Source organism: Protomyctophum parallelum (genome assembly GCF_964188405.1).
Source record: "Protomyctophum parallelum genome assembly, chromosome: 22".
Taxonomy (NCBI): Eukaryota; Metazoa; Chordata; class Actinopteri; order Myctophiformes; family Myctophidae; genus Protomyctophum; species Protomyctophum parallelum.
Genome location: NC_139714.1, coordinates 30,956,174 through 30,983,098, shown reverse-complemented (window position 1 = coordinate 30,983,098; position 26,925 = coordinate 30,956,174). Strand labels below are relative to the sequence as shown.

Sequence of the window (26,925 nt, the reverse complement as noted above, 5' to 3'; positions counted from 1 at the left end):
GTAGATTTTCGGTGGTTAGGTGACCACCGAACTACAACATGACGTCACGAGCCGCGGTGAAGAGCAAACCACCGCCACCGCTCCAGCCCTTTTACTCACAACCGCTCAACGTTATTTCGCGGTGGTCAGCTCACCACCAAAAATCCAGACTATGAATAGGCCTTAAACCCTAAGGTAAGTGGGGAACATAGAACCTGGGGAACATAGGGATGACCCCGTTTGGGGAGGTAAGCTGGAGGTCGCTGTGGGGAATATGAAACGTTTTGTAGAGCAACATGTGTGTCCCTGAATGTCACCCACACATTGTCCTGCCATGTTATACATTACATTTGTTGCTGCACATAATTGAAGTTCAACCAGCGATCGTGTTATTAACCGTCTTCCTGCCATTGCCGAAGCCCTTCGGCAATTGAAGCATTAATTTGATATTAACGCTTGCTGCCATTGCCGAAGCCCTTCGGCAATTGCCCTTTATTAGTGCATATGATTGATCAAGCCATAATGCTACTCACGTTAGCCGGTTAGCTAGCACTGTTGTTAGCACTGCACTGGATCGTTCATATTAATTCACCGTCGCCATAAGAATCCATTCTATCCGTTTCTTTCAATCGCCTGTATCTCCTATTCCTTGTCCCAGATGGCATTTTTGGTCAAAACAGCGTTTCTTTGACGGCACGAGCCGACGTTGTGGAGTGCAAAAATGTACCGGCATTTTTCGATCATGTAAACAAAGGTTGTCTTGGCAACGTAAAGCTGGCAGGGATAAGCTCACTTCCGGTTGAGGCAAAATGTGGCTTTTCAAAATAAGAGCTCAAATTAAAAAAATGCTGGCATGAATTAGGTCCTAATTTCTCAATAAATGGCAGCAGTAAAAGGGTTAAATTAGTGTTGTGGGTCTATTAAATTAAAGCCCACCAGTAGGTGCGGATGTATATAAATTAATAGTCTTAACGGGTGTGCTACTCTCTCTGTCTTTTTCAAATGTATTTTAGGTAGTTGCTCTGTTCGTATGCAAGTAGTTCTGACATCCTTCTGTCACAAAAAATCTGTCCGCAGTGTTTTTGCACATTGTTGTACTTGCCCCCCCCCCCCACTAGTCATGTTTTCAAGCTCTCTTTGGGTGATAGATTTTAATCTGTGGGAAAACTTTGGGAAGTATGCGTCTTGTTTGTCTTAGTTGGTACAGTGGACCGGTAGGAAGTGTAAGTTCAGTTTTCCCACCACATTTTCTGTTCAGTGCTGGGTACACGCAGTCTGCCTTCTCTTGAGAGACAGGTTCACTTGTGGTGGCCTTAAAGGGACACTTCACCCTTTTTGCTAAAAAATATATGTTAATGACATTTAGGAGCTTTAGAACACTTTCCTGTGGGTCTTTATGTGTGTAATATGTGGTTTTAGATATTTTAGATTGTATCAGTGAGCCCAGTGTCTCTGATGTCATGGACACTGGGATCACTTACTTCCTGGACTACATGTTGTCTCAGTAAGACAGACCTCCCCTATCCACAAGGAGGAGCAGTGCACCAAAGTATTTTGGGAATTGTAGTCCAGGAAGGAAGTGAGACCAGTGTCCATGACATCCGAGACACTGGGCTCACTGCTACAATCTAAAATATCTAAAACCACATATTACACACATAAAGACCCTCAGGACAGTGTTCTAAAGCTTCTAAATGTCATTAACATATATTTTTTTGCAAAAAGGGTGAAGTGTCCCTTTAAGCTATGTTCACTGAATCTGTAAGTCCATGCTTTCCTTAGTTTTGGATCGGTCACAGACGTGCTCTGTGTGGTATTCTGCCACTGTGTGTGTTTTCTATTTAGGACAAAATAGCAGTTTCTCTTCATCTTCACACATTACCCATCCAAAAAACTGAAAGGCTGAATTAAAATATATATTTTAGCTGTGGTGTTACTGTTATAGCAATGTGATTGTGCATTACTGTGAAAACATTTCTTACTTTCTTTTAGCCTATATTTAGCCTATATATCATTAATGTAAATAATACTCTTTCATTATAGAGCAAGAGTATTCTATCAGTTGCGTTTTTATTATTATTATTTTGAATCAAGGAGAGCTATAACATTTGATGAATAAAGATCTGTATTGTTGTAGTACTATTCCATACTGCGGTACATTGTTTAAGGCATTGAAACTAGTGATGCACCGAATATTCGGTTGCAGAAAATATTCACCCGAAAATGTCTAAAAATGCATTTATTTTGGTTTTGGCCCGATTTGGCCGAATAATATCACCGAATATTCAAAACACAGGGTTAACTAATGTTTAACCCATTCTGGGCGGGCACCCATTTTGGTGTTAGCATCATGTTATGCTTTAGCTATTGAAAAATAGCAGATCTACAAGCTCATATCGCGCCACCGAGTGGCGCGATACGAGCTTGTAGGTCTGCTATTTTTGAAAAAAATCGAAGAACGACTGACATTTTTAGAATCTGATCTCAGGTCAGAATGGGTTCATCAGACCAGTGTGTGTCCAGTGGAAACCTCGTATGAATCTGATCTCAGGTCAGAATGGGTTAAGGCATTGAAACTAGTGATGCACCGAATATTCGGTTGCAGAAAATATTCACCCGAAAATGTCTAAAAATGCATTTTTTTGGTTTTGGCCCGATTTGGCCGAATAATATCACCAAATATTCAAAACACAGGGCTAACTAATGTTTAACCTAATGTTTTGTTCTGATGACATGATCAAAATGCGGCAAACACGTTTGGACATATCAACCGGCACGTTGTATAGGTTGATAATCATGTAGCCTACACGGCTGACTCACCGCCGACATGTCGCAGTTAAACATCACATCAGAGATATTGTTACAATGTTTCAGCAGTCAGTCTGGAATTAACGTATGCAATTAATGCATTAAAAAGTGCTGAATAAAAGTTTTATGGACCCATAATGGTGATTATTATTTAAGTTAAGTTTTGCCATAATCAGGTAGCTTTAAGGTACAGCCATGATAGGGAAAGAATAAGATGATATGATATGGCATTTTATAGCCTAAGCTAAATGTTGGACTGTCAGGCAGATATTTGTAATTATTTACTAATATGACGGGCCAGATATTATCGTTGGTGGGCCAGTTCCGCCTTTTGCCTAACAGTGGCCTATATATACATTCTCAATCTTAGCACAATTTCTACATACGACGCCTCAGGCCGTCTTAAGGATTCGAACCGAGAGGTGCCTTGGACGTCTGTGGACGTCCTAGCGCACCCCAAAGATACGGGGCGAGATAAGAATATTCAGAATTTTTCCTATTTTTTTTTTTTTGTCCGTTCGCTTTTCGCTTGCCTTATGCCAACGCTCTGGGCAATTTATTAGCTTGCCGTTGACTCACATGTTAGCGCGGCGGAAAGAATGACTCGTATCTCCTAATCCAGGGCGCTCTCCGTGGTGATGAATGGATCGATATGCTGGCGCTTCATTTCTGCTCCTCATCCGTCTCTCCCGCAAAATATGAACGCTTTTGGGATCATATATCGTATAAATTAAAATGATCGGGATGTAAGGTCAACTTTGTAAAGTCAACTTTTTTAGGAAAGTGTTTCCGGTTCATGGCTTTCAGAGTAAAAGCGATCAGACAACTCCGGCACCCCAGAGCTCCTATTTTGAAGCACTTCCGGCACTAAAAGTTAAAGATAGACTGATGAAGGTTGAATAAGACGAACAGTGCTGTTCCTTAATAAATTGTTCTACTACATTTGAAGACCGTGTGGGAGTTTTTTCCTTTTTCAGTATACGTCGGGCACCTGGCTGTCCTAATATGCACCTGACGCCTGTAGGTGTGCAAAAGCCTTGCTTTTTATGTGATATGATCATCATTAAGCTATATTATTTTTCTTTCCCCAGATTGTGTTGAAGATCTCGTACTTTTCTTACACGCACTGAAGACTTCAAAGAAGTCCTCGAATCAACAAGTAAGTAGTCATCATGAACCAGTATACCATTTAAAAAAATCACACCCGTGTGAACTGAGTGGTGCAACTCCTCTCCCCTCCCCCATCTCCCCCTCTCTCTCTCTCTCTCTCTCTCTCTCTCATTAGCAGGCAACAGTGCAGCACTATCTCTCTCTCTCTGTTTCTGGCACAACAGCGCCCCTACTCGTACTCAGTCATACTGGTGCTCATAGTCACATTAACGTCACATAGACCAGCACATAGGTTAACACGGACATTGCTGTTCCTTCACTCAAAAAAATTACTATTTAGCCCACACAAGTACAATATATGCTAATGCCATGACTTTACATAACTGTTTTACGTCATTTGTTTTTGCCATGTGACCCAGGTTATTATCGTAAAGTAGCCTTGGGAATTGAGCTAGGTGGCCCATAGGTCGGGAGCCTATCGCCTGTTTCTGAAGTGGCTTGATGTCCAAGTACACCTGCTGTAATGACACTAGTATGTCTCATGAAGACATTAACCCATTCTGACCTGAGATCAGATTCATACAAGGTTTCCGCCGGACACACACTGGTCTGATGAACCTATTCTGACCTGAGATCAGATTCAAAAAATGTCAGTCGCTCTTCGATTTTTCAAAAATAGCAGACCTACAAGCTCGTATCGCGCCACTCGGTGGCGCGATATGAGCTTGTAGATCTGCTATTTTTCAATAGCTAAAGCATAACATGATGCTGACACCAAAATGGGTGCCCGACTGCCCGGTCAGAATGGGTTAAGACAACGACTTACCTATGGTCTAATGCCATCTTATGCAAAACATACATAATCGGCATGGATCATAATGGAATCATGGATAGATCTGATAAGAGCCTTGAAAACCTGTTGAGAAATGAATGTTTGCGGAAAGTTGGAGAATATTTGAAGACTAACAGTGGTGACAGGAAAGCTGTTTATGTTGTCTTATGTCAGTGGTTCCCAAAGTGGAGTCCGGGGTCCTTGAGGGATTTCCAAGGGGTCCCCACTCCCCAGCTAAATGATAGTTCGGAACCAAATGGACCCGTATGGGTCTGTAACTCTGAGTGTGTGCAAATGTAACCCAAGTGGTCCCAGAAATAGAAATGCCATTAAATGGGGGTCCGTAGACTAATGCATGTCAACCTGGGGGGGTCCGGGTTGAGAATCTCTGCTAGAGCAGTACAAATCTTCTCTTATGGAGGGGTCCCTGGCATATCTTTTCGAATGGGGGTCCGTGGGCTAATTAGTGTCATTTTGGGGGTCCTTGATAAGAAAAAGTTTGGGAACCCACTGTCTTATGTCACCTGATGCTGATGTTGGTGCCTTGGTGGTTTGTATTGTAACACTCTTGCTGCATTTTCCAGTGACTTACAGGAGAGAGCATAGGAGCATACGAGATGCGTATGATGAGCGCTTTCTACCAGACAGAGCGGTGAGATTTACCAACATGACATTTCACACATGACATGCAGATGTTTTGAAGTTATGTCACACTTTGTTTTTTCTCTCTGTGCCTTTGCTTTCACTTCTCAAATTGCATAAAGATGTGAGATGAACTTTAGATTTATGGAGAGCCAGTGCAAACTTTACAAAATTTTTAGTACACAGGATTTTATCTCTCTATGATGCAGTTGCAGTTAAAAAATAGACTGTAGAATAGATTCTAAGTTCCATATCTAAGGACCACCAAGAGGTCAGGCGTGGCCTCCAGATCGTCTGGCTGTCACCCATTCATGATGGAAGTGCTCTTATGTTGCTGCATTCACAAGCATTGACCTGAAATCAGATTCATACGAGTTTTCCACTGGACACACACTGGTCTGATTAACCCATTCTGACCTGAGATCAGATTCTAAAAATGTCAGTCGTTCTTCGATAAAAAAAAAAATAGCAGACCTACAAGCTCGTATCGCGCCACTCGGTGGCGCGATATGAGCTTGTAGATCTGCTATTTTTCAATAGCTTTAAAGCATAACATGATGCTGACACCAAAATGGGTGCCCGGTCAGAATGGGTTAACAGTCGACAATATTTCAATCACGCTGCGCTCAAAGATATTTTGTTAAACAAAAGAGCACACATGCACGTGGCTGGCAGTCCGACGTATGTACAGTTGGCGTATTTCCAGATCAAATTGTACTAATCAAGTCATAAGATGAAAACTCGTTTGTTTCACCTTGTGAATGTCTTTTGGCACATTATTCAGGAAGGATATTTCAGAGGGTGTGTCTGTAAGGCCTTTCCGACATTAAGTCTTGTTTTTTTAAGAAATATATTTCACACCTTCAGATCCAAACAATATCATACAAAAGAGTGTATGTTGTCCCTCCCAACCCCCAAAGTACCAACCCTGGTACACTATCTTGTACTATTAACATTTCTAAACAATACATACAAATAATACAAATTACAAATAATACAAATTAACATTGAAAGTTGTAAGGAAAGGTAAAACAAGCATATAAACAAGTAAAAAAAGATAAGTATACACAGTATAAATGAATCAATAAATTAAATTTAAAAATAAAAATACACAAAGTAGATAATAATAATAGAAAAACAAATTACAGTTCGGTCAGTATTAAGTGTTCATGTCAGCAATGTTCCAGATCATATATTTTAAGTAACACTTGAATACGTTTGAATAGAAATTTCTCTTGTACTGCATTTGTGAACACGTTGGCAAGAGAAACTGAGCAGTTTCAAGCAAACTCAGTTGACAAATTTACGGAATTAAATGAAATTGAACAGACCTTTGTGCAGTGCTTAACCCATTCTGACCGGGCACCCATTTTGGTGTCGGCATCATGTTATGCTTTAGCTATTGAAAAATAGCAGATCTACAAGCTCATATCGCGCCACCGAGTGGCGCGATACGAGCTTGTAGGTCTGCTATTTTTGAAAAATCGACCAGTGTGTGTCCAGTCGGAAACCTCGTATGAATCTGATCTCAGGTCAGAATGGGTTAATTTGTAGTTTGTAATTTGTTTCATACTAAATGTATATCTTGTAGCCGTCACAGTACCCCCGGCCAGCCGGGCCTGGAGGGCCGGCGGAGAGGAGGGGTCCGTACAGCAGGCCCGAGGACGGGTACGGCCGCGGCGACTACGAGTACGGTAACGACGGACGCTTCTTCCCTAACGGAGGAGGACCGCGTACGTACCATGGCGAAGATCAACGGGCCTACCACGGCGAAAACGTTCACTTCCCTGCAGAGCGACGAACCGCTCCTCCTGCACGAAGGGCAAGTTGACCTTCTACATCAGCAGTTCTCACACTTTCAAGGTTTTTCTAAAATGTTTAAAGGACAACTTTAGTTTTTTTCAACCAAGGTTCATGTTTTAGGATGTCATTAAAGAAAGTAAAAGATGAGTGTTAATTTTCTTTCATTTGCTGCTTTCTTTCGTTTTAGGGATTTTAGCTCTTTTTGACAGGGGGTTGGGGGCATTCGAGCATGGGGCTAAGTATGTATTTCTTTACCAAATGTTATGGTGATTTATTATTTTATTATTTACTATAGTCCTAATAAACCCCAGGAAATTACATCTGGCCACAGCAGATCACAGGATCTACTGAATGTGAAGGTACTAAGGTAGCCTACTGGGGGAAGGCTTGTACTGTGTGTATAGGCTCAACATGTCAGTTTGTCACATTCAATAGATCCTGTGATATTTTGTGGCCAGATGTAATTTCTTGGGGTTTATTAGGACTATAGTATATAATAAAATAATAAATCGCCATAATATTTTGTAAAAAAATACATATTTAGCCCCATGCTCGAATGCCCCCGCCCCCCTGTCAAAAACTGCTAAAATCCCTAAAACGAAAGAAAGCAGCAAATGAAAGAAAATGAACACTCATCTTTTAGTTTCTCTAATAACAACCTAAAACATGAACCTTGGTTGAAAAAAACTAAAGTTGTCCTTTAAAAACAGCAGATGTACGAGCTCGCAGCGCGGCACACGGTGACGCGCTGTGAGCTTGTGCATCTGCTGAATTTTTGAATAGCCAAAAACCTTAAAATGACACCGGATGCTTTCCTGGTTTTAATTGGTTAATCGTATAAAGCAGTGCTTCTCAATGTGGAGTCCAATTTTTCTGATATTTCTTTATTAGGAATAACCCCTGAAACATCTTGTTTAAAAGGGGGTCCGCACCTTACAAAATAGACTTCATACATTTAAGACAAAATATGCTTTACAGACAATTCCAACAACATCAAACAGACAAAATTAACAACATGAACAGGTAATCTCAAGGTGAGAGGACTGAATAAGATCCATCCATCTTCAACCGCTTAGAGCTCCAGACTTCCCTCTCCAGAGCAACATTAGTAACTTCTTACTGGGGGATCCCGAGGCGTTCTAAGGCCAGTGAGTCAATGTGCTTCCTCCAACTGCACTTTGGTCTGCCCCGGGGTCTATTCCCAGTGGGATGTGCATCAAGGTCCTCCCTAGGCAGACGCTCGAGAGGCATCCCAACCAGATGCCCGAACCACCTAAGCTGGTTCCTTTCCAGGCGAAGAAGCAGCGACTCTACTCTGAGTCATGACTGAATTCTCACCCTATCTCTAAGGGAGATGCCAGCCAGAGATGCCAGTAGATTGTTCCAGTCATAAGGTTGATGTCTAGAAGTGAACAGTTCCATAAGCTGTTTCAGATACTGTGGCTAATGGAAATTAATACATTTCAAAATGAACTGCAGCCAGCAATGCCGTCTTCTTGATGTGGGAGATGGCATGGATGATGGATGTTGAGTTTCTGATTATAAATAAATGTAAAGCCGTTTCTGTTATGGTATAGGACACCAGTGCTGAAGTTGATTTTCCTGATTATGTTATCTATAATTCTATATGATATTTGAATGATTGACCTGAATCTATTGTCTATTCAATTTGGTTCCATAGATTAACAATGAGGTAGTTAATTGAAGGTGACAATTTGTGTTCCAGAGATAAAACAATTTATTAAATAGATGGAGATCTGTGGCCTAATGAATATCAAACTGGGGGTGCTTAAATTAAAAAAGGTTGAAGAATCACTGCTATAAAGATTTGTGAGATTTGTGTTGTTAAAATGTTTAAAAAATATATTCCAAACTAGAAAAAGTGCCCTTCTGGGCACAGGTCTATACCAGGAGTTGGCATACAAAGTTATCCACAGATCCGTGCAGTTAGAGGTAAAAACACTTTTCGGCCAGTTATAGCGCCACCTTGAGGCTGAGTTGAAATTGTTCATGTGGCATTTCGTCCTCGGCCTAGTGGGAATGTGGGTGCACAATTTCACGGAAATCACGCGATGTGTTCATGATTTGCAGCATTTTGTTTGAAACTGAGCACTCCTGTGAACTTTGGAAGCCAATCTTAACCAATCAGGATGGAGTCTGAGAAATCTGAAAGACCGGTTTCGTTGAATGGCTCTAGAGAGACTGTGTACCAATTTGCGCAATGTTTGGACAAAATCTGTAGGTGTACTGTGCAAAAACTTGTTTTGCACAAAGCGGCCTCCTGGTGGCGCTATAACAGGCCGTTCTGGAAAGTTTGGGGCAGAGGTTCATCGTTGGCATCCAGGGAGTGTGTGTGCAAAATTTGGCATCGACCCGGTTAACGGTGGCAGAGATTAGCTGCTCACGGACACACACACACACACACACACACACACACACACACACACGGACGGACGGACGGACGGACGGACGGACGGAGTGCAAAACATACTCTCCCCCCATGCCTTCGGCCTGGTGGAGACAATAACCAATGTGTATATAGGGTTATCCACACAGATTTCAATGTCGTATTAACTAATACTAATTTAGCTTGGGGCTGCCTGGTGAATCACTGCTAAGGAAGGACTGACTGTCAATAATCACTCTATTGAGTATTGTAGCTCTACAGAAGATCTGGTGCCCCCTGGTGTTCGTGGCATGACACTTGTGTTCTAAGGACAGTAATTCCTCAGACAACTCCTGGGGCGTACAGCACACTACCTCATTGTTGTCTCCACCAGGCCGAAGGCATATGTTTTGCACTCCGTCAGTCCGTCCGTGTGTGTCCGTCCGTGTTTCTGTGGACAGCTAATCTCCGGCACCGTTGGCTTGCCATACTCTGCACACACACTCCCTGAATGCCGCAGCTGAACCTCTGCCCCAAGGTTTTCACATTGGCCTCTCGTAGCACCACAAGGAGGCCGCTTTGTGCAAAAAAAATGTTTTGGACAGAAAAACTACAAATTTGGTCCAAACATCATGCAAATTGGTACACAGTCTCTCTAGAGCCATTCAACGAAACAGGTCTTTCAGATTTTTCAGACTCCATCCTGATTGGCTACCAAAGTTCGCAGGAGTGCACGTTTTCAAACAAAATGCATTGTGTGACTTCCGTGAAATTCTGCACGCACATTCCCACTAGGCTGAGGAAGAAATGCCATTGGATCATTTTCATCTCAGCCTCATGGTGGCGCTATAACTGGCCAATTAGTGTTTTTACCTCTACCTGCAATCCTGCATGGATCTGTGTAAAACTTTGTATGCACACTCCCTAGAGGCCAAGGAAAAACCTTTTCTAATATTACTCCTTCAGATTTTATCCAGATTTCATGCAAATCGGTACACATGCTCTCCCATAGTCATGTGATCAAGACGGGTTTGTTTGATTTCTCATAATCCATCCTGATTGGCTTCTAAAGGTTTCAGGAGTACTCCGCTATGTACCCGTTTTGCACGAATCGCCACAACTCCAATTGGACAGTTTCACCGTCCAGTGAAACTGTGCATGCATATTCCCACTAGGCTGAGGAAGAAATGCCACTTGACAGTTTTCAAATCGGCGTCATGGTGGCGCTACAACAGGCCAAGTCGCGTGTCTCACACACACACACACACACACACACACACACACACACACACACACACACACACACACACACACACACACACACACACACACAAACACATAAAAATAATGTTTATATTATTTGACTTGTTTCATACTGTGCATGTACACAGTAGCTATTATTTTTTTAAGTATGACTTTTCCTGTAGTTTCGATGAATGTAATTAATTATGATGTATTCTCAAAGTTGTGAGTGTAATACTTTGTTCTCTTAATTACAGGAGGAATATCCCTACAGGGTACCTAGAGAGGAGCCACACACAGGACGGCCAATTGATTTTGGGTAATTTTGCCATTGTTTTTATTTTATATTTTTTAAGATAATTGTTTTCTTTCCAATAATGTGAAATGTATGTAATGTTCTATCCTAGGGCCTGCACAATTAATCAAAAGTAATTGAAAATCTTGATTATACTGTATGTTGTATATGAATTTATTTAGTTAAAATGTACTTGGGCTACTTTGCTGCTGGCAACGGCATCTGTCACTAGCTCGTGTACAACCCAATTCCCCAATTATAAAATTACATTTGGCCAAAGATATGACACTGACGAGCAATAACCATGTCAATAATTGTGATTTAATAATAATGAATAGTGTTCTGCAAAATAATGGTGCAGCCCTACCCCATCTCTATCCATTGAAGCGCACAAGCATCTAGTTAAGAGAATCCCATCTTCCCTTCTGAAGGGAAGTTCTCCCAGTGAACAGCAGGTGGCAGTCTTTCTCCACACATCAGAACAGTGAATATGTCCCCTGTTTTCAATGCCTCCGATTTAGCCTGAGGGGGCAGTCCTCTGCAGTGGTAGGCCTCTGTAACGTGAAATGTGTGAATATCCCTCTGTGAAATGTTTGTTTACAGTAACATAAGACTAAGCATAAATCCATGTCTAGTCTGCCCCACATTGGCTCAGCTTATACCGGGCTCCTGTGGTACAGTACAGTGCCTCAACAAGGTCAGCCTGGCTCCATTCATGCTCACTCAGTGTCTACAAATGGTTCATGGCAGCACTGGTCTCCACAGGCAGGCTACAAATTGGGTATCAAAAGACATATATGGGTGCAGATAATCTTTAGTTTCAGCTTTGTGGTGGTGATATGTGGACATTTTAAAGAGCACTACACCATTTCTAAGTAATGGGTACCATGCGCATGCTTATCCGACGCACCAAAAGTCTGACATGCGCAAATCACCCGTTGCTCCCCCGACATGCGTTTGTCCGACATGCGTTGCATCGTGCTTGCGGTGAGGGTTTGGTGTAGGTTGTGGGACTAAAGCTTATTGGCATTTTATAACGGTGTTAATGATAAAGAATGGGGCCAGTTCGCCAGTATCTACTGCTTGGCAAATAGTAGATGACCCCATTCTTCCAGCAGATATGTCTCCGTAAGCAACCTATAAAAAAACCTATTCACCTATTTTACAATTATTGTTATATTAACATTGACTGTGTTGTTCTTGGGCCTCAGCTTGAACTTGGACTGGCTGTGCCTGTCCCTGGGTGCACCACTATTTGGAGTCGTGGCAGCTCGCTGACAAAGCCCAGTGACGGAAGCCGTGTGGTTGACATTCTTAGACTGTTATCTGACCGTTGGACATGTTCCACCTCCTGCATTAACACTATCTGCTTACAGTAGGACTATCGGCCAAGCTGTAACCCTATTTGGTTATGCATCGCCAGCCACTTAAAATAACTTTATTTTTGGGGGTAATGGACGTCTTCCTTCGTTCTTCTTGTTTAGAAAGAAGGCGTTACTACTAGTGTATTGTGAGTATCTAGTCATTGTTTAAAATAAGTACATGTACGTTTGATACTGTAACCCGTGTTGAATAAATCTGTCCCGACTGAAATACCTTCTTTATGTTTTAAGTGTGGACATTTGTGTTTTTTTTCCCCCCTCACCAGTGCTCGGGCACCGCCTCCTCCCAGCGTGCGGAATCAGGCCCTCTACCCTGCAGTCAGGTCCCTAGGAGAGGGAGACGCCGACACGCTCATGCAAGCCATCCTAAACCTCGACAGAGGGTACGAGTGCATGACTTCTCTAAAGATTTAAACCTCGACAGAGGGTATGAGTACATGACTTCTCTAAAGATTTAAACCTCGACAGAGGGTATGGGTACATGACTTCTCTAAAGATTTAAACCTCGACAGAGGGTATGAGTACATGACTTCTCTAAAGATTTAAACCTCGACAGAGGGTATGAGTACATGACTTCTCTAAAGATTTAAACCTCGACAGAGGGTATGGGTACATGACTTCTCTAAAGATTTAAACCTCGACAGAGGGTATGAGTACATGACTTCTCTAAAGATTTAAACCTCGACAGAGGGTATGAGTACATGACTTCTCTAAAGATTTAAACCTCGACAGAGGGTATGAGTACATGACTTCTCTAAAGATTTAAACCTCGACAGAGGGTATGAGTACATGACTTCTCTAAAGATTTAAACCTCGACAGAGGGTATGAGTACATGACTTCTCTAAAGATTTAAACCTCGACAGAGGGTATGAGTACATGACTTCTCTAAAGATTTAAACCTCGACAGAGGGTATGCGTACATGACTTCTCTAAAGATTTAAACCTCGACAGAGGGTATGCGTACATGACTTCTCTAAAGATTTATACCTCGACAGAGGGTATGACTCGTACATGACTTCTCTAAAGATTTATATTAATATATTTAATATGTTATTGTGGGAAAGAGCCATGGCACCACATCCCAACCGAGCTGATAACGCTGGATGTCATCTTTCAATCATGGGCAACATTTCCAAGTCAAGAAAAGGAGTTGAATGCGGTAATTGTATTTAGCGAAGTTAAATTGTTCCTGAGTCGGCGAACGTTCCAACCCGGTAGACTTGCAGAAAAATGTGGAATAAAATGGGTCATTGTTTTTTGAGCTTATGTAGTTTATGTAGTTCTCAAATTCTGCCTAAACCCGACCCGACATCTTCGGGCCGGGCCTAAAATCTATGCTAATCACTAGGGTCGGGCAGGGAAATATTTAATGAATGAATTAATTTATTTATTTAAGTGTCATGCCACCTTGTGGCCCATCCCTCATGGGATAATATGACTTTTCACACAAGTTCAGTACAAACAGTACATACACTTCATTACCGATACTACTGATCGGATACAACATAAATACAAATACAACAAATCAACAACAACAACAAATTTTATTATTCTTATTTTCTTTTCACCACAGAGAGGACCGAGACCCCTACAGGAGGAAGGCGGCGCCGGCCCCGGCTCCGGCTCCCTTCCCTCCCATCAGAGAGCGTTCCCCCGCCAGGAGAGAGGTGGCCCGTTCCCCCCACAGTCGCTCCGGCTCCAGCGTCAGTAGCAGAGGATACTCGCCGGACAGGACCAAGGGCCTTCCCTTCCCCTCGCAGCAAGGCAAGAGTACGTCAATATCGCCACCTCCTAGAATGGCACTGCAGAGTGTAGAGCAGTGGTTTCCCAAAGTGGGTTAACGCCGGGTCCATTTGGTTCCATTTGTACACTCTCTTGAGTTACAGACCCATAAGGTTCCATCTGACTTAAATTAACTTTGATTTTTGAGTGGTGCAACCACTCCAAGGAACAGCAATGTCCGTGTTCACCTACCTATGTGTTCACCTACCTATGTGTTCACCTATGTATGTGGCCATTAGCACCAGTATATGACTATGAGTACCAGTAGGGGGTGCTGTTTTCAATATGCATTGGGGACCCAGAGATAGAAAATTGCCATTAAATGGGGGGCCGTAGCCTAATTCAGGTCAAACCAGGGGGCCCCTTGAATTGAAAATGGTTGAGAATCACTGCTAGAGCCGTAAAAACCTTCTCTTATGGGGGTCCTTGGCATATCTTTTCAAATGGGGGGTCTGTGGGCTAATGAGTGTCAATTATGGGGTCCTTGATATGAAAAAGTTTGATAACCAGCACCACTGGGGTTTGTTCCTGTAACAAGAGTGTGTGCCCAAGGTGTCAGGAGTCAGTACACCATGAATGGTTTCATTGCAAAATGATATACTGTACCTTCTAATCCAGGGTGATACACTGTAGGACCTACAGTAGGCAACTAATTGCCATGGGAACCCTGATAAATATAGAGCTTCTGAATTTGAGAGAGATTATACAGCAAACGTAACACATTCACTGCCATCGTCAATTCAAACCCAACCGCTCACTGCCATTGACAGAGTATACTCGTACATTTTAGGGTTTTTATTGATTAAGTTAGATCACGCTCGCATGCAATGTATGAATGCCTCGTGGTCGCTATGCGATCGATAATACCGGGAATGAACCGGAAGTGAAATGTCCGCCTACGTCAGCTTCAATGTAAATGGGTTTTTACCAGCTGCTGTGTAAGCACAGCTGGTCAATAAACGCTGGCCGCTGCTTTCACGCCCACGTTCTGTACTTGAGACTTATCTTTCTCATTGGCTGCCTCGTCTCTAGGCGACCTCTAAGCCAATGGGACAGGATTGCAGGCCAACAACAACCTTAGAGGCTTCATCCCATCGTCTAAACGACTAAACCCATAAACCCATAGTCCAAACGCCATGACACTGTGCAGACTGTGCACACACACACACACACAAATACGCTCCGACGCTACTTTTTATCATCATATCACTGTTTTCATCACGTCGCGCGAACCAAGGGATAACAGGTACGGTACGGCACGGTACACACACACACACACACACACACACTCCGACACTAAACGGCATGACACACACACACACACACAATCCATGTAGAAATCGTTCAAAACAAAACAAGAAATAATAATCCGGACGCCGCCATGTTGCTTCAGAATTATTTAGGACAGATCCTGTTGTTGTTTCCACACACACACACACACAAATACAGATACACACAGATATTTACATTTCATAGCACACTTCTGCATATATATAATCCGGCAGCTGGTAATTAAATTAATTGATGTTCATCAATTCTTTAAAATGCATTTATCTTGGATCCTTGTCTCAGTTACCATGGCTGCACCGCAGAAGGAGACTGCTACAGCCGCCCGCCGCCGGCGTAGGGGAGCGGTGGAGGTGCCCCAGAAGGCCTGTGGGTTTCCCGCGTGCGGTAACACCATGTCGGGTATGGACGGGCACGGCTTTTGCGCATACTGCCTCGGAGAGAGGCACGCGCGCGAGGCACTCGGCGCGCCGGGCGGCTGCTCTTCGTGCGACGCCATGGACTACAACACCAAGAAGAGCCGTTTCAAAAGGGTCAAAGCTTTCTACAGCCAGGGAACCGACCACCTCACCGCAGCAGACAGAGGGGCGCCGCGGCCCACCGCCATGCCACGCCGTTGCGCCAGCGCTTCGGCGCCCCGGGCTTCTTTGGACCGCGAACGCGAGGCCTTCCCGGATGGCGAGTCCCAGCCCGTGGTGAGGCCTCGGCAACACACCTCCTCCTCCCAGGCTTCTGCAATGAGGGCCCCCAGAACGGCCCGCCCAAGAAGAGCCGTTTCAAAAGGGTCAAAGCTTTCTACAGCCAGGGAACCGACCACCTCACCGCAGCAGACAGAGGGGCGCCGCGGCCCACCGCCATGCCACGCCGTTGCGCCAGCGCTTCGGCGCCCCGGGCTTCTTTGGACCGCGAACGCGAGGCCTTCCCGGATGGCGAGTCCCAGCCCGTGGTGAGGCCTCGGCAACACACCTCCTCCTCCCAGGCTTCTGCAATGAGGGCCCCCAGAACGGCCCGCAACGGCAAGGCCTCTGAAGCATCATGGTCACTGGCGAGGCCTCGTCAGCTCGCCCGTGAAGCTCCCCGGTTATCGGCGAGGCCTCGTCAGCCCGCCCGTGAAGCTCCCCGGTTATCGGCGAGGCCTCGTCAGCTCGCCCCTGACGCTACCCGGTTATCGGCGAGGCCTCGTCAGCCCGCCCGTGAAGCTACCTGTTCATCGGCGAGGCCTCGTCAGCTCACCCGTGAAGCTACCCGTTCATCGGCGAGGCCTCGTCAGCTCGCCCCTGACGCTACCCGGTTATCGGCGAGGCCTCGTCAGCCCGCCCGTGAAGCTACCCGCTCATCGGCGAGGCCTCGTCAGCCCGACTCGACCTATGGCAGCGAACCATCCCTCCGTGGAGCACCCAGGACAACGGTGCCCGGTTATCGGCGAGGCCTCGTCAGCCCGCCCGTGAAGCTACCTGTTCATCGGCGAGGCCTCGTCAGCTCACCCGTGAAGCTACCCGTTCATCGGCGAGGCCTCGTCAGCTCGCCCCTGACGCTACCCGGTTATCGGCGAGGCCTCGTCAGCCCGCCCGTGAAGCTACCCGCTCATCGGCGAGGCCTCGTCAGCCCGACTCGACCTATGGCAGCGAACCATCCCTCCGTGGAGCACCCAGGACAACGGTGAGGCCTCGTCAGCCCACCTCGTTCTTGAGTGATCTCGATGCCGACCTGGAGCCCTCGCCAGACAGGATGTCTCTCTCCCGCGAGGTGTCCCTGAATGGCTCCTGGTCTCATCACCCACGGCGACAGTGGGGCGACATGATGGACGAGGAGTTCCCCCTCGATGATGACGACGAACTCCCCTCCTACCAGGAGTTTCCCCGTGAAAGCTTCTAGGTGATAGATGAGGTAGCACATCACCCCCCCCTTCACCCACACTCCACTGGCTTCTGGTCAGGTTCTGCATCACCTACATTACAAACTGCTCCTCCTCCTCACCTGCAAATCTCTCCATAACCTAGCCCCGCAATATCTGAGAGACCTCGTCAAAGACTACACCCCTGAGTGGAAGCTGAGGTCTTTTCGGACATGGGGTCCCTCCTCACCATATCTGAGAGACCTCGTCAAAGACTACACCCCTGAGTGGAAGCTGAGGTCTTCGGACACGGGGTCCCTCCTCACCATCCCTCACGGATAAAAGCAGACCCTCGGCAATAGAGCCTTCTAAGTGGCAGCCCCTGCCCTTTGGAACTCTCTCTCCCCTTGGAGATTCTCCAGACGCCTACATTGGACTCTGTCAAGTCTGCACTGAAGAGACATTTGTTTACTCAGGCTTTTTGACAATTAGTTTGTTTGCTTATTCTTTCTGTATCGTAAAGCGTCCTTTGGTTTCTTGATACGTGCGTACGTATACATTATTATTATTAATGGGTCCCGGCCGGGACACAGGGGTGGTCTTTTAGATGAATCTTCAACGAAGTTACCAGTCATATTTTGTAATTTTTACAAAGTGCAGCGTTTAACTCCAATTTCATCTTATAATATTATAGTATTATATATATTCATGTAGAAAATGTAGCCTGTCTGAAAGAAATAAAAACAATTCCAAATCTGACACCTTGAATATTTGCTAAGTATTATGCAAACGCCAAACAGTGCAAAGTATATAATAGATATATATTTGCACTGTATATATTATAGGCAGGTTGTTTGAAGCATTCCCTGGGTGGTCTGTATATTGAGACACACACACACACACACACAGCCCCCCCTCTTCCATATAGAGAGAAATGTTATTTTTCCCGCCCGGCTCGTGTGGTCTGGCGTACTTTCTGACCCGTGTTGAGATTGCCAATTAGGCGACACTGGTAGCTTGCGGCAGTAGGCTAACCATTGTAGGCGTTGTGTGTGTGTGTGTGTGTGTGTGTGTGTGTGTGTGTGTGTGTGTGTGTGTGTGTGTCTGTGTGTCTGTGTGTCTGTGTGTGTGTGTGTGTGTGTGTGTGTGTGTGTGTGTGTGTGTGTGTACACTGCGCTGAGGCTACTCGCCTCAGCTTAGCTCCTCTCCGCTTCGCTCATCTGTTATACTCAAACAAGTGACCCTAAAGAATTTGGTCAAAATGGCACTGTCCATATATGGAGCCGGCTTGTTCTAGCATCATTCTGACGTCTGCATATTAGACTCCATATTTGGACATGCCTGACAAAGAAACTCCATACTCCATATATGGGCATAAAAGGGACACAGACATAATATTTGGGTATGGGTATATACATTTCCAACTTGCATCGTTCCAAGTAGGCCAGTAGTGCCCAACAGGCACCGCTGTAGAGGCTCCCAACGGACACCGTTCTAGTTTGCTTAATGAACTGTGGTTAATGAAGTAACCAGATTGCGTTATTTCTTGTTGTTTTTAAGTGGTGCAACCACTTCTACATCCAGCATGCAATGTCCGTGTAGCTGTGTACCTGTTTGTGTGTGTACCTGTGTGAGCACGAGTGGTGTGCGCATGCGTGAAATTGGAACGAGAGAAGTATGTGACATGGCTGCCACCTGCTGGACGCAAACGATACAGAGAAGAAATTGGAACGATACAGAGAAGAAATTGGAATGATACAAATTGGAACGATACAGAGAACCAATAGACGGGAGTTGCACCACTCGGTTCACACTGGTGTGATTTTTTTTTTAAACAAGCTTTATTCACGGCCCATAATTAAAGCGTCTGATGATTGTAGTTGCAAAATGTATGTTTCAGGTAAATGAAAACAACCGCGCAACACTTTACATAGCTATTGTTAGCTTCTGGTTCACCGCCTGGGAATTCTTCACCTTCAAAATAAGAGCTTGCGATGAAAAGACTGGCACTTGTGGAAGAATGAATTAATTACGGTAATACGTGGCAGTGAATGTGTTGTGCAGTCTTTTTCTCAGTAATAGACTTAGTGTATAACATTTTTTAAATGAAACCGTTTCCTCTCTGCTTTTCTGCATTTCCATCTTTTCCAGCTGCAAGTTGAGCCCTGCCCTGTGTTTTAAGTTTTAACGGTATGACTAACTGGCTTTACAGGTGCAGACGGTCCCGAGGGGCTCTCTGCTGGTCCCGATCACCTCTGGGGGGCACTCTTTTCCCAAAAGAGCGGACATGACACTCTGGGTCGGTACACTGTTAACCCACGTAAGCTAGGGTGGACCCGGGTCACAGAACAGACTGGTCTACTCTAAACCACATCAGAACTCTCCTCTCTCTATCATCATCCTGAGCTTACTTAGTCTCAGTAGTCCCCTAAAGAGTAAACGGTGCTCCTTCATGTTCTGTTTGACCTGGGTCTGCTAGTCCATTCTGAACTGGAACCCATTTTGGTGTTAGCATTATGTTATGCTTTAGCTATTGAAAAATAGCAGATCTACAAGCTCATAGCGCGCCACCGAGTGGCGCGCTACGAGCTTGTAGGTCTGCTATTTTTGAAAAATCGAAGAACGACTGACAGAAACATAACCTTTTCAGAAAACTGTCATTTTCAAACAGACGTTTTTAGAATCTGATCTCAGGTCAGAATGGGCTCTAGTATAGTGCTGCAGTTGCCCTGTAACTGCTGATCTGGTATCGGAGATATAAAGGTTGCCCCCCTGCTCAGCGAACAAAACCGCCGTAGCCGGGGGTTTTCCCTCTGACTCCAGATCAGTCATTAGACGTCTAATGACTACAGTAATTGCCTCTAATGATTAGAGGCAACTTCTCTGTATATTGGTGTGTTTAATCTCTATCTATTCTAGCCTTTTGTGGAGAGGTACCGTAGCATTGCGTTTTATAGTTTTTATCCTGCAAATTATAGCCTAATTTACTTTAGCATTGAATGTCGTCACGTGACATGATTCAACAGTATGCACAGTGTCGTCTGTGGCATTTACCATCCATCTTTTTTCACTAGGTACAGTAGAGAGTAGGCAAAGGCCTATGCCTGGTCAACTTCCTGCTATTCTTCCAGCCACGTTAGACATATAGCCAATTACAAAGCTTTAAAGGGACACTTCACCCTTTTTGCAAAAAAATATATGTTAATGACGTTTAGAAGCTTTAGAACACTTTCCCGGGGGTCTTTATATGTGTGATATGTGGTTTTAGATATTTTAGATTGTAGCAGTGAGCCCAGTGTGTCTGATGTCATGGACACTGGTCTCACTTCCTTCCTGGACTACAATTCCCAAAATACTTTGGTGCACTGCTCCTCCTTGTGTATTCAGTATTTTAGCTGTGACGTGAGCGCCCCCTCCTGAGATACTTCCGGGTCCTACTTTTGTGTCGCTTTTGTGTCCCCATGGAGTTATACTGTGACGCTCCGTCGGACTAAATCTGAGACGAAAACAACCACGAAAGTCTCATTTTACCGCTTTCCTCGCAACAACAAAGCTGCGCTGCTCTCCAAAATCTGGCTGTGACAGGCCGTCTGCCCCACATGGAATACTATCGCCATTTTATTTGATTGTGTCAACTAAATCCTCATTAATGCAAACTAGATTCAACATACTCAAGCCTGCACACATTGTAAATATCCCCGAAATATTTTACCGAGCAAATGGACTGTTGCCACCTTCAATAATAATGATAATAATAGTCTTTATTGTCTCCACATCATATATTTTTGTTGTCATGGACAACATTAATAATTCTACTCGAGTTGGAAGCATTAAGACCCATTTTAACCCTCTATGGCTTCCTTTCTGAAAAATAACGTCAATTTAAAAAGATTCACGCGTTTAGATATTCTATTTACAATGGGATGCGGACGGGAGCTGGTGCCACTTGGACCCGGACGTAACGTAGCACTACAAAATGACGTCGGACTTAAATACTGAATAGGGGGAAGTAAGTGATCCCAGTGTCCATGACATCAGAGACACTGGGCTCACTGATACAATCTAAAATATCTAAAACCACATATTACACACATAAAGACCCCAGGAAAGTGTTCTAAAGCTCCTAAATGTCATTAACATATATTTTTTAGCAAAAAGGGTGAAGTGTCCCTTTAATCATTTTTGTAAGTAAAGTTGGCTGGTTTAAACAGTGACAGTGGCTGCCACATTTTGACATGCTTGCTCCAATAACCTGTGGCCGGGATGGACGGGGGGGGGTTCAACCCAGGCCCTGGTAGTTTGTAATGTTTGACTAGGAATCTATGCATATTCTGACTCCTGGAAAAGTGTAATACTCTAAATGGCACTGATTTACTCAGACTGTAAGAGCACATTCTATGGTACCTCGCCATTCACTCCCTTAGTAGTTATCAGGCCGTGTTCTTGATCTCAACATAACCTCCACAATGATTTCATATACATTTCCATCTCAACACGTCACTTCGTTCTACTGCAATGTGTTCACTCTGTACTAAAACGGCAGTGAAATTATTGGTGTTTTTTGGAACATTGTGATCTGGGATGAACTGGGATGAATCGCTGCTACATGTTTGACCATGATTTGTTTTTTCAGTGCCCGAGAGAAACATTCCAAGACATTCTGGGGAAGGGGAAGAGACGAAATTGGATGCTGAAGTTTAGAACAAGCCTCGCTGGAATAAAATGCAAATATTTGATTTATACAAACACCAGAATGCCGTTGTTTATGCAGCTTGTCTGGAAGATCTTCCACTTTAAAGATAAACTTGGAAACCACAACAATGGCGCTGCGATGTATTTGTGTGCATGTGTTTGTTCTATCTACACTGTTGGCGCGGTGTTTTGTAGCGCATTGACGTGCTCGGCGAGACTCCTCCTCGTAACGCTCCAGTAATTGGATGTCAGATTACTGGCCGCGGTTTTTACTGTTTGGGAATGGATCTCGGCCTCTTTTCAAGGTTGGAGCCCGACAGCATTAGATGTGCTGTTTCCTGAGGCTAACGTAGCTTAGACAGCGCATCAGGTGAATGAGGGGGTTGTGGTGTAGGATCAGTGAGACCCTGTTGTTGTGATTTACACAGTTGGACTCCTGTGGTTTGTTTTCTCTCCAGGGTATGAGTAGATTTTGTTTTGCTCAGAGCGAGATGCCTGGTAAGCACTGCTTTGGGTGCATCCAGGCATAGAATTAACACCAGCCAAATGCCAGTAGACTTCCTCTAGCAGCCTTAGCTTACTGGGGGCTTAAGGTATTGTGCCAGTGTTGCTTTGATGTATTTCGGCATAGTATTTGCCTCCGTTTGGAAATATTCTCGCGTTACCTATAGTTCCGTCGACGGTAGAAGAAAGACGGCATACAGAGGAATTGTATCTTTAACAAATTAAGGCTTTCAATTTAATAATTTCCATTTAATTGTAAATGGAGTGGGTGGATTTTTTCCCCCCCACACGTGCTGTGTCCCTAACCCCTTACCCCGGACGAGGTAACCCGAGAGACGGCGCGAAAAGCATTTCTAATGCACCCAGCACCTTGCCCTCCGACCCCTCGGCCCCCTCCCTCTGTCTGCCACTTTGTCAAGCCTCATAAAGATGCCACCCGGTCGTGTGTTTGGAGAAGAGTGGAGGGGGATAAAGTGTCTGATGGATATTCCTGCAGGCACACTTTTCCACACTTGAGACTTACACCGATTTTCTCTTTGTCGTTGTTTGTCAGAACCAGGCCACAAAGAATTCCCCTACCGTCACGGACACGGTGGATTAAGAAACGGAGCCGCGATCGGTACTTGAGGGTTTTGACCTGTGACAGGTCACATGAGGAAAAGGCTACTAGCTAGTCGAGCAAATGGCAAAAGAAGCACAGTAAGCGAGTGCCAAGTAAGGGAGCAGAAATGAAGATAAGCCAGAAATCAGGGACATTGTTGGAGGGAGAGAGAGTCGTTGGTTCGGTGGATGAGTGCGGAATTTACAGGCATTTTTAGCAGTTGTTTGGACAGCAACTCGAGGGTTATCATTTGGACCGTGGCACATAATAGCTGACCACCTGTTTTCGAGATTGCTCCAGATGTTCACTGGTGCAGGAGATGTGTAATCACACACTAGATAAACACACACTCACTTTCACCCAAGTCACTAACCAGCCTCTCACACATCACACACATCTTTCTGACATATTAATGATGGTGGTGGTGGTGGTGTGGTGTTCTGGGTGTATTCCCTCCAGGTATTCTTCCTTTATTTTTCTAGCCTTCCAGCTTGATGTGTTTACTCCCATTTCCCCCACACCCCCCCCTTTTCTACACCTCAGTCATTGTCTCAATTATTGATTATTGATTATGTCTCGTTATGTCTTCTCTGTTCTCCCCAGATAAGGTTCCAGGGCTGTCGCGGGACGGCTCGCCTCAGAGCACAACGTCAAACAAGGTGAGCCGTACATTCTGACCTGAGATCAGATTCATATACGAGGTTTCCACCGGACACACACTGTGTCTGATGAACCCATTCTGACCTGAGATCAGATTAAAAAAAAATGTCAGTCGTTCTTCGATTTTTCAGAAAATAGCAGACCTACAAGCTTGTATCGCGCCACTCGGTGGCGCGATACGAGCTTGTAGATCTGCTATTTTTAAATAGCTAAAGCATAACATGATGCTAACACCAAAATGGGTGCCCGGTCAGAATGGGCTTAATCACAATGGATTGCCGGTTTCATTGAAAGCCCTATTTTATAGCCGATCTACAGACTACAGTACATGTTCACAATGCGTCACAATTTTGGAAAATGTTGAATCGGTCCAGGGTTAATGTTTTAATACTCCTCCCCAAAAGTTTTTATTTACAGAAAGATGTGGCATTTTAACCAGACAGGTTAAATGTCGCGTGTCTCTTCAATTTCTTCATTTCCCGAAGCCTGTTAATACAATACAATTTAATATAACAATATAATTTCAGAATTAAACTGGCATCAGGGAGGAAATTCAACGTAGAGAAATGTTACTTCACTCAACCATATGAATACTCACAAGGGCCATGCTACACACACATGGTGCCAGGCCAGGAATGTAATTATTTTAGGGGCAAGGCCACTTGGCCTTTAATTATGTAAATCTTCTGAGGGTCAAATGCCAGGGCAGCAAGGCCATCAAGTAAAACAATAATTTAAACCTATTAAACCCTATAGACTTAGTAAACTGGACCTCAGTTTGCTCTGTATACTTACTTACTTACTTGAGCCACTTTTTCGCTCTAGTCTACACCGAGTTCCCCCCCAGAATATGGATGTTGGGATCCAAGTGGATAAGTCCGCCGAAATAATGAAAGGATAGTTCAGGATAATTTTATTTTTTAGTGTAACTGTTTGTGAAAAAAATTTAATAAAGCCAAGTCAAACGTTCATACATGCTCACTCTGGAACTGATCAGTGTCACTAGTGGACCGCATTGGAGATGGGTTTAGAATTCATAATCTGAACAAAATGACGATGGTGTCCAAAACCTAAACCTTTAGTCGGCTAAATCTACAGTTTATTTAGTCGACTAAAATGTACCTTGGCCGGCTGTGATGGCATTGAAATGTCTGATTTATAGACGGCTGTGTGCCGAAAATAACAGATCTAGAAGTTCACAACATGATGTCACGCTGCGACACGTGAGCTTGTAGGTTCTATTTTTGGAGACTGACAACTGCACTACATTGTCTCTTCTCCACTAGTCCCCCCCCCCCCCCCCCTAACATTTTAGTCTAGTTTTTCTTTTAATAATTCATATACTTGTCAATATATTTTGTCATAGTTTTAGACATCATAGCTTAGTTTTTATTTTGTTTTAATTTCGTCAGGGGAAAAAAGTTAGTCCAACATTTTTTTTTATCATAGACGAAAATTCACACTGCTCTGGGGCAGTGCGGGAGGGGCAACAAGGCCACTGTGGCCACAGTGCAGTATGATCAGTGGCGTGCACAGATAGACACTAGGGGGTGCTAGAGCACCCCCTGCCCTTTTGGCAATTTTGCTCTTAAAACAAAAAGAAAAAAAAAATCATTTTCAGGGCAAGACCTCGACCTCGCGCGTGCAGACTCGGCCCCCAGCCTGGTACGCTAGTCAAAATATGGCCCTTGAGGAAAATTAATTGGGGAACCCTGTTGTAGTGTGTGGACCATGGTGACATTGATCAAATCTTGATAAAAAAAACGCTTCTACTATATTATTTAGGCCCCCACATAATCTAAAGCTATGTGTTTCTAAGTCAGTGGTTCTTCGATTAAAGAAAAATAGCAGACCTACAAGCTCGTAGCGCGCCACTCGGTGGCGCGCTATGAGCTTGTAGATCTGCTATTTTTCAATAGCTATAAAGCACCAAAATGGGTTCCCACCCCAAAATGCGCTGCACAAGGTGCCCTTTTTTTTCCACTTGAGCACCTGCCCCTCTAAATGTCTTTGCACGCCACTGCGTATGATACTGTATTACTATATAATAATGGCACAACAAGGCAAACTGAGGGGGCACGGCAGCCATGGCCTTCATGGCCTCCATGAAATTCCTCCTCTGACTGGCGCACAAAGCTCTACAGCGGGAGCTCAGATGATATCCTCTTACCAAAGGCCCCTACCTGTTAAAGCGTGTCAAATGTCCAGCTACAGAGTAAAGGGCCGCTCGCTCGCCTCGTATCAATTGAAACCCAAGTTCCTTCCAAGTGCCAGGCAGTTTAGCCGACTCAGCTCCACAATGCTAATGTCTATTCCACAGTCTATATCCTGAGGTGTAAGCATGTACTCGATCTCTGTCGCTGTATGTCAGAATGCATCTGGAAGTCCTTAAATTCCTCCCTCTCTCATACATGTCTGCGTGCTTAGTCCCGCCGAAGTGTGTTAATGGCTTCTAAAGTGGCCCTCGCGCGTAGCATGAAAGGCAGCAGCGCCGAGCCTTGTTTACCTGAAGTGTAAGCAGACTTCAATCACTAGCAGGCAGTAATGGGGGGGGGGGGGGCAAAGGGGAGGCTGAGGCTCGACTTACACACCCAGGAGCGAGCTCCCGTAAGTAATTTTTGCAGTGCAAAAGTGTAAAAAAATGCATTTTTTCCCCCAATAATTTATTGTAAACACACAGATCTAGATTCGACAGCATGTGCTGAATACAAACGTCACAGGTCTGTCTGCAGGTTTACTACATAAGTGTGAAATGTTTGAAACAGATGTAGAAAATGTATTTCAAAGTTTAATGCCTCCAAAACATGGGGAAAAATATGGACATATTTCTCTTCTGTATACTGTGGTCATAGATCCATTCAACAGCTTACTTAAAGGACAACTTTAGTTTTTTTCAACCAAGGTTCATGTTTTAGGTTGTTATTAGAGTAAAGTAAAAGGTGAGTGTATTTATTTTTTCATTTGCTTCTTTCTTTTGTTTTAGGGATTTTCGCTGTTTTTGACAGGGGGGCGGGGGCATTCGAACATGGGGCTAAATATGTATTTCTTTACAAAATTTTATAGCGATTTAAAATTGTATTATTTA

General features: G+C 44.3%; 1 protein-coding gene across 2 annotated transcripts in view; it reads left to right on the top strand.

The window, feature by feature from the left end:
• pphln1 (periphilin 1) overlaps nucleotides 1-26,925 on the top strand; it is a 50,069-nt gene that overhangs the window by 3,356 nt on the left and 19,788 nt on the right. Inside the window, exons 2-9 of one of the 2 annotated variants that reach the window (XM_083757818.1) lie at nucleotides 3,879-3,946; nucleotides 5,314-5,381; nucleotides 6,963-7,193; nucleotides 11,060-11,121; nucleotides 12,746-12,862; nucleotides 14,054-14,250; nucleotides 19,596-19,682; nucleotides 23,784-23,839. In XM_083757818.1, coding sequence (XP_083613944.1) covers nucleotide 3,946; nucleotides 5,314-5,381; nucleotides 6,963-7,193; nucleotides 11,060-11,121; nucleotides 12,746-12,862; nucleotides 14,054-14,250; nucleotides 19,596-19,682; nucleotides 23,784-23,839 — 819 coding nt within the window. In that variant the 5' untranslated portion in view covers nucleotides 3,879-3,945. The remainder of the gene's footprint in view (nucleotides 1-3,878; nucleotides 3,947-5,313; nucleotides 5,382-6,962; nucleotides 7,194-11,059; nucleotides 11,122-12,745; nucleotides 12,863-14,053; nucleotides 14,251-19,595; nucleotides 19,683-23,783; nucleotides 23,840-26,925) is intronic. The other variant, XM_083757819.1, reaches the window with a different exon arrangement.